Source organism: Hemibagrus wyckioides, linkage group LG05, assembly GCF_019097595.1.
Source record: "Hemibagrus wyckioides isolate EC202008001 linkage group LG05, SWU_Hwy_1.0, whole genome shotgun sequence".
In the NCBI taxonomy this organism is placed as follows: Eukaryota; Metazoa; Chordata; class Actinopteri; order Siluriformes; family Bagridae; genus Hemibagrus; species Hemibagrus wyckioides.
This window is the reverse complement of record NC_080714.1, coordinates 28,205,465-28,217,150: the sequence shown is the minus strand read 5'-3', so window position 1 is coordinate 28,217,150 and position 11,686 is coordinate 28,205,465. Positions and strand designations below refer to the sequence as shown.

Below are 11,686 nucleotides of genomic sequence, written 5' to 3'. Positions count from 1 at the left end.
GAGTGGAAACTGTAATCTGTAAAAAATATCAGCGGGAGGAGCTACATTATCCTTCTACAATAAAAGTAACCTGGAACATCTTATGCTGTTTAAATGCCAAATGTAATAGAAGTTGTTAACATAACTGCCCCCAAATCAGAGAGCATCATCAGTATCAGTGAGCTTGGTTCTGTAAGAGTAAGAGAAAAAGAAGGGGCTTAATAAAGAAAATAGACCTTTTATTCCAACCGAAGCAGTTGTCTCCACTTTACTAGCAGAGCACTTGTAAACACCACAATCTTCAGTGTTCAAGTCATAAATTTTAAGCTGTAGTTCACGTCCATTTTGTTTCATCTCATACTTATTTCCAGGCCTTAGCAGAACTGTGTCTTTCTTCCACTGCACTGTAGCTCCAGGTTTAGAGAGCTCACAGCACAGCATCACAGTTCTGCCTTCCTCTACCTCTTGACTTTCAAGCTCCTTAGAGAAAAATAATGGAAGTTCTGCAACATAAAAAGAGCTTGCTTGTCAGTTCTTTCTTACACATCTCATCTCTTGATTCTAGTTTTGAATTTTCACTGCTAACAAATTGCACAGAATCTACTAACCCACATACCTCTGACTGTGATAAATGCTGTTGTCACTAAACCACCAGCACAACATTTGTAGCTCCCACTGTCTTGATTCTTCAAGTCATAGATCCTAAGATGATGGCCACAGCCATCTTGTTTAATTTCATACTTGTTTCCTGGTCTAAGCAGCATTGTTTCCTTGTTCCATCGCACAATAATTCCAGGTTTTGAGAGCTCACAGTACAGCTCAGCAGTTTTACCTTCTTCTACCTCCAGATTTTGAAGCTCCTTGCAGAAGAACAAAGGTTTTTCTAAAGAAAACAAAGAACATTTTGATAAATTGTTTTTCCACAATGCTGATCTTTGGTCAATCATATTTGTAGATCTGGTCACAACCAACAACATACCTTTCACCAAAATCAATGCTTCATTGATCAGACTGCCAGCACAACATTTGTAGGAGCCACTATCAGAACTCCTCAGATCGTGGATCATAAGCTGCAGTTCACATCCATTCTGCTTCATTTCATACTTCTCTCCAGGCTTCAGAAGAAGAGCTCCTTTCTTCCACACCACAGAAGTTCCAGGTTTTGAAAGCTCACAGCACAACAAGGCAGTTTTACCTTCTTCTACCTCCAGATTTTGTATCTCCTTGCAGAAGAACAATGGTTTTTCTGAAGAGAATGAAGAAAATGGTGGCCATTTCCTTTTTTCATAATGACATAAAACTTATTTTCCAATGTATAGCCCAATCTTTGGTCAATCATATTTGTAGGCCTGGTCACAACCAACAACATACCTTTCACCCTGATAGATGCTGTAGTGATCAGGCTGCCAGCACAGCATTTGTAGGAGCCACTATCAGAACTCCTCAGATCATGGATCATAAGCTGTAGTTCACATCCATCCTGCTTCATTTCATACTTCTCTCCAGGTTTTAAAAGAAGAGCTCCTTTCTTCCACTGCACAGAAATTCCAGGTTTTGAGAGTTCACAGCACAACCAGGCAATTTTACCCTCTTCCACCTCTAGATTTTGAAGCTCCTTGCAGAAGAACAAAGGTTTTTCTGGAGAGAATGAAGAACATTTTGATCAATATTTTTCTACAATGCTAATCTTTGGTCAAACACATTTGTAGGGTTGGTCACAATCAACAACATACCTTTCACCCCGATAGATGCTGTGGTTACCAGACTACCAGTACAGCATTTATAGGAGCCACTGTCAGAACTTCTTAGATCATGGATCGTAAGTTGCAGTTCACATCCCTCCTGCTTCATATCATACTTCCCTCCAGGCTTCAGAAGAAGTCCTTCTTTCTTCCACTGCACTTCAACTCCAGGTTTTGAGAGCTCACAGCACAGCAAAGCAGTTTTTCCCTCTTCTACCTCCAGATTTTGAAGCTCCTTGCAGAAGAACAAAGGTTTTTCTGGAAAGAATAAAGACCATTTTGATCAATATTTTTCCACAATAATGCTCTTTGGTCAATCATGTTTCTAGGGTTACTTGTAACCAACAACATACCTTTCACCACAATAGATGCTGTAGTGACCAGGCTGCCAGCACAGCATTTGTAGGAGCCACTATCAGAACGCTTTAGATCACGAATCGTCAGCTGCAGTTTGCATCCATCCTGCTTTATTTCATACTTTTCTCCAGGTGTCAGCAGAAGAGCTCCTTTCTTCCACTGCACTGTAACACCAGGGTTTGAAAGCTCACAGCACAGCAAGGCAGTTTTACTTTCTTCTACCTCCAGATTTTGTATCTCCTTGCAGAAGAACAAAGGTTTTTCTGGAGAGAACAAAGAACATGGTCCATGATCCATTATCTCAACAACAGACTACATGAAGCAGACTGTTAAAATATATCACCTCAACCCACATACCTTTCACTACAATGGATGAAGTACTGACCAGGCTGCCAGCACAGCATTTGTAGGAGCCACTATCAGAACTTTTTAGATCATGGATTTTAAGTTGCATTTCACATTCACTCTGCTTCATTTCATACTTCTCTTCAGGCTTCAGAAGAAGTGCTCCTTTCTTCCATTGCACTGCAACTCCAGGTTTTGAGAGCTCACAGCACAGCAAGGCAGTTTTACCTTCTTCTACCTCCAGATTTTGAAGGTCCTTACAGAAAAACAAAGGATTTTCTGGAAGGAACAAAGAGCATGGTGCTTAAATTTCTCTCACAATGACAGAGTAGATAAAAATTATTCACTAATATATGTTCTTGCTCTTAAACAGCATACCTTTTACTGCAATAGATGCTGTAGTGACCAAGCTTCCAGCACAGCATTTGTAGGAGCCACTATCAGAACTCTTTAGATCACAAATTGTCAGCTGCAGTTTGCATCCATCCTGCTGTATTTCATACTTTTCTCCAGGTTTCAGCAGAAGAGCTCCTTTTTTCCACTGCACTGCAACACCAGGGTTTGAAAGCTCACAGCACAGCAAGGCAGTTTTACCTTCTTCTACCTCCAGATTATGTAGCTCCTTGCAGAAGAACAAAGGTTTTTCTGGAGAGAACAAAGAACATGGTCAATTTTCACAACAACAACAAAAGTACATGAAGCAGACCTGTCACCTGAATCCACATACCTTTCACTACAATGGATGCAGTACTGACCAGGCTACCAGCACAGCATTTGTAAGAGCCACTATCAGAACTTTTCAGATCATGAATCTTAAGCTGCAGTTTGCATCCATCCTGCTTCATTTCATACTTTTCTCCAGGCTTCAGAAGCATCATTTCCTTTTTCCACTGCACAGAAACCCCTGGTTTTGAGAGCTCACAGCACAATAAAATGGTTTCACCTTCCTCTGCTTCTTGATTTTTCAGCTCCTTGGAGAAGAACAATGGTTGCTCTGAACACAACAGATTAAAATGATGTTAAATTGTTGTGTAACACTTCTCAGTTCTTGTCAGAGAAGGTAATCAATGCAATAATGGAAAATGATTACACATACCTTTTATAAGAACTACTGCTGTGGTCACTGTGGTGTCAACAAAACATCTATAAGTGCCACTGTCTTCACATGTCAGATCATGAATTTGAAGTTGTAGGTCACATCCATTCTCCTTCATGTCATACTTGTCTCCTGGTCTAAGCAAGACAGATCCATTCTTCCACTGCACTGCAACCCCAGGTTTAGAGATCTTGCAGGATAGCAGAGCAGTCCCACCTTCTTCCAACTCTACATTTTGTAATTCCTCATGAAAGAATACTGGTATGTCTGCAGAGAATTCAAGGGTTACAAGTTCACTTTATTATGACTATACAGCATTCCCATACTCTTACATACTGCCCGCTTTATGCCAAAATGCAATATACCTTTCACTTCTAGGGATGCCATGGTTTCAAGGCTACCAGCACAGCACTTGTAGGAACCGCTGTCTTGATGTGTTAAGTCATGTATTTTAAGCTGTAATTTGCAGCCATTTTGCCTTATCTCATATTTACCCCCAGGCCTCAGACGGGTTGCACCTTTCTTCCACAGCACTGGAACTCCGGGTTTAGAGAGCTCACAGAATAATGAGGCTGTCTCTCCCTCTATTGCTTGCATACTTTGGAGTTCCTCAAGAAAGAATGGTGGCTGTTCTACATAAAACAACATACATCAGTTGATTTTGTGTCACTTGTTTAGGGGTTAAATTACAGGGAACCCAAACACAGAGTAGATTTCTGTGGAATGTCAAGCTTCTTGGTTGACATTTGGTAAGCAACTTGATACTTAACTAGACCAGTAGGTGAAAGGACATTTCGATCTACAACATGCTACCTTCCAGTCTCTAGCACGGCTTAACTTGAGACACTTTTCCTCAAGAAAGAATGAAAGCATGCATCAAGACTGTCCTGGAAGCTGGGAGGTGGAATAAACTTCCCCTGACTTCAAAGACTGAAGCCCTGCCTCTACACTAAGCAGTTAATTAAGCATTAAGTACGAAATAGTAACTTGTACTAACTCATCTCTAGGGGTTAACAGTATTCTTAAACCCTGGCCAGCATTAGGAGATGTTTTAGACAGAAACACATAACTTGCACTAGATAAGGCCAAATCTGCCAAATTCTGTAACTGTAAATGTAAATTTTGGCATTATTGTCAGACTCTTTCATCTAACATGATGATCCTAAAATGTATTGCACATACCTTTCACTTCGAGGGATGCTGTAGTCACAATGCCACCTGTACAGCACTTGTAGACACCGCTATCATGACTCGTTAAGTCGTGGATTTTAAGCTGAAATTCACAATCATTCTGTTTCATTTCATACTTATTCCCAGGCTTCAACACTACTGCTCCTTTTTTCCACTGCACTGAAACTCCAGGTTTAGAGACTTTACAGCACAGACAGGCGGTCTCATCCTCTACTGCTTCCAGATTTTGAAGTTCCTCATGGAAAAACAGGGGTTGTTCTGAAACAGTAAAATGGACCATACCAATCTGGATGACTTTATATATATATAAGATTTTAAATTATTTGCATTCATTGTTACCCAATGGAGACTGGACATACCTTTTACCACAACAGATGCAGTAGTAACCAAACCACCAGCACAGCATTTATAATTTCCACTGTCCAGACCCTTCACATCATGAATCTTAAGCTGCAATTTACAACCATCCTGCTTTAATTCATACTTGTCTCCTGGTCTAAGCAGAACTGCTCCTTTCTTCCACTGCACCGAAACTCCATGTTTAGAAAGCTCACAGCACAAGAAGGCAGTTTCCCCCTCCTCTAACTGCTGATTTTGTAGCTCCTCAGAGAAGAACAGTGGTTGTTCTGGAGGTTGAAAACATAAAACGTTTAAACAATTTCCAAATATACATATGAAATGGAAAACACATTATCCTTGAACTTTTATGTTCTTTACCTTTTACTAGGATATTTGCGTTTGTCTCTAGACTTCCAACACAACATTTGTAGAGTCCACTGTCCTCACATTTCAAGTCATTTATCTGGAGCTCTAACTCACAACTGTTCTGCTTCATCTCATATTTAATTCCTGGTCTGAGCAGGAAGGTTCCCTTCTTCCACTGCACTTGAACTCCAGGCTTAGAGAGTTCACAGCACAGGAAAGCAGTTTCACCCTCTTCTGCTTCCATACTTTGGAGTTCCTCACGAAAGAACAGAGGTTGCTCTAAAAAAAGTTGGCTTTAATTTAGACTCTATTAATATAATGCATTCTTGATCACTGTATATGATTTTCACATTACGTAGAATACCTTTAACACTAAGACTAGCTTTTGTCTCAGCGCTATCCACACAGCATCTGTAGATACCGCTATCCTGCACTGCCAGGTCAGAGATTTGAAGTTGTACTTCACAGCCATCCTGCTTCATTTGATACTTGTTTCCTGGTCTAAGCAAAGCACCTCCCTTCTTCCACTGCACCAAAACCCCTGGTTTAGACAGCTCACAGCACAGGAACGCAGTTTCACCCTCCTCCACCTGCTGATTTTGAAGTTCCTCATGAAAGAAAAGTGGACGATCTAAAATACAGAATATAGGTCCGATATCAAGACAAACAATCCATGGACAAAAAAAATCAACTGGATCTAAATAAAAGTAATCCCTTATGTATCATAAAATTATAGTCTGCATTATAACGTCTAGTAACTTTAATAACCATTATAACATATGGCCTGGAGGCTGGGAGCAGCAGAATTAAGGTTCTAAATTATGTTTTAAAATAAAACTGCCTTATGGACTGTAATTGGACTGAAGTATGTGGGGGAAAAAAGAGCTTTCCTCCACTAGGGACAAACTAGAGCAGTAATCTGAGCTACTTATAAAATGTGCTAATGATGCAATTAAGTAGCAAGCAAAACATTTGATGCTGTAACCTTGTCTCTTTCCAAAACAACTACTTTAGTTTAGTTTCAGTTTAGTTTAACTACCATACTTTAAATGGAGAACATACTGTACAGTCAAAATGTATATAGATTTTTGTTTTAATATATTTGATCAATTCAGTTCTATCTAAGTACAAATATACTGTATATACTGATTGTCTGGGCTATTTTATTATTGGATTTAGATGAAAATCAGCCATAGTCTAGGACATACAAGAACATACCCTAATTTTCATATTTCTTTAGACATACCTCTGACAGTGAGAGCAGCCATACTCTGCATGTCTCCTGTGTCACACATATAAACCCCAGTATCATCCTTTTCTACTCTATGTATTAAAAGTACGTTGCGCTTCCCTTCTTTATGAGGTTCATACTTTTCCCCCGCCAGAAGGGTGACATTGTTTCTTTTCCAAGTGATGGGCGTGCAGTCATCTGATGTAACGCAGGATAACGTGGCAGTATCTCCCTCAAAGACGACCATGTCTTTCAATTTTTCTTCTATCAATACTGTGTAAACAGAAGAACATTAAGAACTATTATATTACTCTGTAATGACCAACTATAGTAATATGTTGTTGTTGATGTTGTTGTTCTTTCAGCTGCTCCCTGTTCAGGGTCACCACAGTGGATCATTTGGACTATATGTTCTGATTTGGCGCAGGTTTTTACACCGGCTGCCCTTCCTGACACAACCCTCCCATTTTATCCGAGCTTGGGACCAGCGCTGAGTTAACTCTTCAGTGGCTGGGTTGACTCCTCACCCAGGTATCAAACCCAGGCCACAGCAAAGAGAGCGCGGGATCCTGCCGCTGGACCACCAGGAGGCCCAAAGTACAGTACAGTACAATTTTTGGTAAAATAGTCTTGTGGTATCTGACTGACCTTTAAAAATTTGTCAGGGTTTCACATATACAGCGTTTATTCTGTTTGAATGGACCCCCCCACACACACACCACACCACACCAACCAGTCAGAGAACATCTGAGTGATATTGTCTCCAAGTGCCTTAAATTATATTCAAGCATTATTCAGTTTTTGGTTTGTTTAATTGTGTCCTTGAGAATTTAACTATGTCCCTTGAGAATTGGACTAATAGGTCTGAAAGGTTAAACAGGCAGCAGAAGGACCCTCACTTCCATTCTCACCTTTGGGTTTACTATTCACCCGTAGACGAGCTGAAGTCCACTCTTCTCCTACCACAAAGGCCACAATACCAGACTCCTCAGGGGTTGTCATGGTAAGTGTCAGGTGATGTTCACGACCGCAACACCTCATCTGGTTCATTTCATTTTCCTGCAGAACAGTGGAGTCGAGCCACCACACTCCATCAGTTATGTCGTTATGTGAAAGCTCGCACACAAAATGGGCATCTTCTCCTGCGGTGATTGTCAGGTCCTGTAGCTCTCTCACAATTCTTACGTGGTCTAAGAGATGAAGGTTTAACAGAAAATCCTTTAACATGGTAAAGAAAGGGCTGTAAATAAACATTTGTGCTGTTGCTACTAAAAGAGTTGCCATTTACCAATCACTCGAAGGTGTGCTGATGTCGTCTTGCCCCTTGTGCTACAGGTGTACACACCAGCGTCCTCAGACCTCAGCTTCCTGATCTCAAGCTCCTGCGTTGAGCCCTTTTGGTGTACTGTAAATCGGCCACCTTGTGTGATCTGCTGTGAGTCCTTTTTCCAAGCCACTGGTGCATTAGGACTTGACAGCAAACAACTGAACACTACAGAGTTTCCTTCCATCGCCTCCTGGTCCTGTAGCTCTTTCTCAAAGAACACAGAGGCTGCAGCTGTGTGTAAAGCAGAGTCATGTACAAGGGTTTAAATGCAGGATTTTGCTTCTTTCTAGGATCTTAGAAAGTGAATTTTTAATTGGAGTGATATATAATACAACCTAGTTGCAAAAGCTAGTAAGATCTGTGAGCTGTTGGCCATTAACATAAAATGTTTTCCTTTCCCTGTCGGAAAAAGATAAGGAATGCTGCAAAACTTTTGCTAACAAATAGAATTCTGACAATGAAACTCATTTTTAGCTTATGTAACTGAGCAATTGATTTGATGTTAAGGGCATTGCTCAAGGGCCTAGCAGTGGCAGCTAGGTGGACCTGGGATTTAAACTCACAGCCTTCCAATCATCAGTCCAACACTTTAAACACTAGGCTACAACAACACTAAGGTAATACATGTCAGTGGTCCAAAATGGTGGTCAGATACCATGATGTGACAATGGGAATGTGTTTCTGAAGCACAGTATAATACTTTTACTACATTCACTACAATATGAAGAAGGTTTGTTTGGGCATGCATAGTGAGTGATGGATGAAAAAATGATGGCAATAGATTCAACTGAATTCATAAAACTCTGAACACCTTCACATTTAGGAGGTGAAACATACTGTTGTACTGGACCTACCCCTGACATTAACTTCAGCCGTTGTCTTTTGATCTCCAACAACACAGCTATACTCCCCAACATCCATTGGAAGCACGTTGCGGATGTGTAACTCAGCAACTAACCCATCTTGCTTCATCTTATACTTAGATCCATTACTAAGCTCCTCTTCATCTTTCCACCACTGCACAGGTACCCCGGGTTTAGAAAGCTCACAGTGAAGGACTATGATCCCTCCTTCTGGAGCCTCCTGGCTCATTAGATTTTGTCTGAAGGTGACTGGAGTAGCTAAACAACCAAAAGAGTATATGAGCAAGCTAAGCACATTCAATCAAGTGACAACAAAAGCTTGAGAAGACCTCATCCTACCAAAAACTTTGATGTTGGCTTTAGTATTCTGATCTCCACAAATGCAACTATACACTCCACTATCTTCAGGCATTGCTTTCTTGATGATTAGCTCCACTGTAGTATCTTGCTGTGTGATTTGATATTTGTGTCCAGACTTGATCAGTTGCTCTTCTTTTTTCCATTGAACAGGAACCCCAGCTTTGGAGAGCTCACAATGCAAGCATACATTGCTCTCTTCTTCAACTTCTTGGTTTTTTAACTTCACTTTGAAAATAATGGGTGGAACTGGAAACAGTAGCCAAAGGAAGAAAAATAACTTTGAGAGATTTCCTACATTCTAATTTTAAGCCATGCAAAGCCTCAGAGCACAAAAAGCAGATTTATGCTAATTTATGATTTAAACACTTTGCCACTGCAAGCAAAGCAAGAGCCATCAAAAGCCATCTCTGCTTGCTAAATGGTGCACACCACTGAGAAACCTGCATTCCTTACCCTGAACAGTAAGCTCAGCAGTTGACTCAGAATCCTTGGTTTTACAGGAATAATACCCAGCATCACTTTCCTCAACATGATGTATGATAAGTGTGTTGATTTTTCCATCTTGCTTAATCTCATATTTATCTCCTACTTTCAGAATAACTCTTCCTTTCCTCCAGTCCACTGGAGCTCCAGGTTTTGAGAGCTCACAACTAAACATGGCAGTTCCACCTTCTTTGGAAACTTCATTACGGAGCTCTCGTTTGAATGTGACTGGTAAAGCTACAAACCCACAGAAATGTGACATATCCAAATGGAACAATGTGAGCCAATGAATAAAGCAATACATTTTTATTTAACCCCTTGTGACCGTAGCAGAACCTACCCCGAATTTTGATTTCTGAGGTAGTCTTTTGGTCTCCTATTGTGCAGCTGTATACACCAGCATCCTCACATGAAACATTCCTAATAACCAACTCGGCAGTCTTTCCCTCGGTCATCATGTAGTATTTTTCACCCCCAGTCAGCTCCTCCTGACCTTTCCACCATGTCACCAGTGCTCCTGATTTAGAAAGTTCACAACGTAACGTGATGTTCTTGCCTTCCACCGTTTCTTGGTTTCTCAGGTTGTGTTTAAAAACCACTGGCGTAGCTGAGAACATGCAAATTATACATGTGATATCAGAAGAACCCTGCTCATCATATCTTTGTAATGAGGTACACCGATATAAGTGGGTTCATACCTTTTATTTTAATTACTGCATTTGATTTCTGATCTGGACACACACAAGTGTAGACACCACTATCTTCAGGTAGCACTTTTCTGATGACAAGCTCCATTTTTGTGGCCATTTCTCTCATCTGATATTTCTCCCCAGGCTTGAGCAGTTCTTCTCCTTTCCACCACTCTACTTGAGCACCAGCCTTTGAGAGTTCACAACGCAATGTGACATTGTTCCCTTCTTCAGCTTCTTGGTTCTTCAGTTCTTGCTTGAAAGTGATTGGCAGAGCTATACAAAACAACAGTTTACATCTACAGGAAGTCTTCTATGATATATTAAATAGTGCCCTGTTTGAGGGTATAATGTGTTTGGCTATTTAATGATAAGTCTTTCCTACCATTGACTTTGATGTGTGCCTCAGTACTCTGCTCTCCACAAACACAGCGGTACACTCCACTATCTTCTGCTTGTGCTTTTCTTATTATCAATTCTGCTGTTGCATTCTTTTTTCTCAACTGATACCTCTCTCCAGTTCTTAACCTTTCAACTCCCTTCCACCACTCCACATCTGCACCAGCTTTGGAAAGTTCACACTGCAAGCTGATGCTGCTTCCCTCTTGAGCTTCTTGGTTCTTCAGTACATTTTTGAAGGTAGCAGGACGTGCTACAAAAAGCCATGAAATTTTCATGGAAAGTTCCAGCATAAGCATGACAAGAAGTCCAAGAAGACATTAGTAAATGAAGTCTGGGTTTTGATTTGTTTGTTTAATCGCTTAAAGAAACTTCAGTGTCTTCCTCCAAACATTGAATTCAGTTGTTGTTTTTCAGGGGTTGGGCTCAGCCCCTTAGTTCCAGTGAAAGGAACTCTTAATGCTTCAGCATACCAAGACATTTTGGACAATTTCATGCTCCCAACTTTGTGGGAACAGTTTGGGGATGAACCCTACCTGTTCCAACATGACTGCAGGTTGAGGTCAGGACAGTCAAGTTCCTCCACACCAAACTCACTCATCCATGTCTTTATGGACCTTGCTTTGGTCACTGGTGTGCAGTTATGTTGGAACAGGAAGGGGTCATCCCCAAACTGTTCCCACAACGTTGGGGGCATTAAATTGTCCAAAATGTCTTGGTATGAAGCTGAAGCATTAAGAGTTCCTTTCACTGGAACTAAGGGGCTGATTCCAACCCCTGAAAAATAACACCTGAATTCAATGATTTGGAGGAGTGTCCCAAAACTTTTGGCAATATAGGGTATCTGCTAAGGCAAATTAATGTCTATAGAAATAGGACAAATCTGTAAAAGGTGGTTATTAATGATTTTATGGAGAGA

General features: G+C 40.7%; 1 protein-coding gene across 1 annotated transcript in view; it reads right to left on the bottom strand.

Moving 5' to 3' along the window:
* The window catches only part of obscna (obscurin, cytoskeletal calmodulin and titin-interacting RhoGEF a), a 50,006-nt gene that overhangs the window by 27,586 nt on the left and 10,734 nt on the right, over positions 1-11,686 (bottom strand). Inside the window, exons 20-41 of the mRNA XM_058390272.1 lie at positions 10,754-11,020; positions 10,378-10,644; positions 10,020-10,286; positions 9,650-9,916; positions 8,828-9,094; positions 7,935-8,204; positions 7,558-7,836; positions 6,662-6,919; positions 5,780-6,046; positions 5,428-5,694; positions 5,070-5,336; positions 4,702-4,968; positions 3,520-3,786; positions 3,151-3,417; positions 2,802-3,068; positions 2,436-2,702; positions 2,075-2,341; positions 1,713-1,979; positions 1,351-1,617; positions 959-1,225; positions 596-862; positions 318-482 (exon numbers count right to left, since the gene is read on the bottom strand). Of these exons, the coding sequence (XP_058246255.1) occupies positions 318-482; positions 596-862; positions 959-1,225; positions 1,351-1,617; positions 1,713-1,979; positions 2,075-2,341; positions 2,436-2,702; positions 2,802-3,068; positions 3,151-3,417; positions 3,520-3,786; positions 4,702-4,968; positions 5,070-5,336; positions 5,428-5,694; positions 5,780-6,046; positions 6,662-6,919; positions 7,558-7,836; positions 7,935-8,204; positions 8,828-9,094; positions 9,650-9,916; positions 10,020-10,286; positions 10,378-10,644; positions 10,754-11,020 (5,778 nt within the window). The remainder of the gene's footprint in view (positions 1-317; positions 483-595; positions 863-958; positions 1,226-1,350; positions 1,618-1,712; positions 1,980-2,074; positions 2,342-2,435; positions 2,703-2,801; positions 3,069-3,150; positions 3,418-3,519; positions 3,787-4,701; positions 4,969-5,069; positions 5,337-5,427; positions 5,695-5,779; positions 6,047-6,661; positions 6,920-7,557; positions 7,837-7,934; positions 8,205-8,827; positions 9,095-9,649; positions 9,917-10,019; positions 10,287-10,377; positions 10,645-10,753; positions 11,021-11,686) is intronic.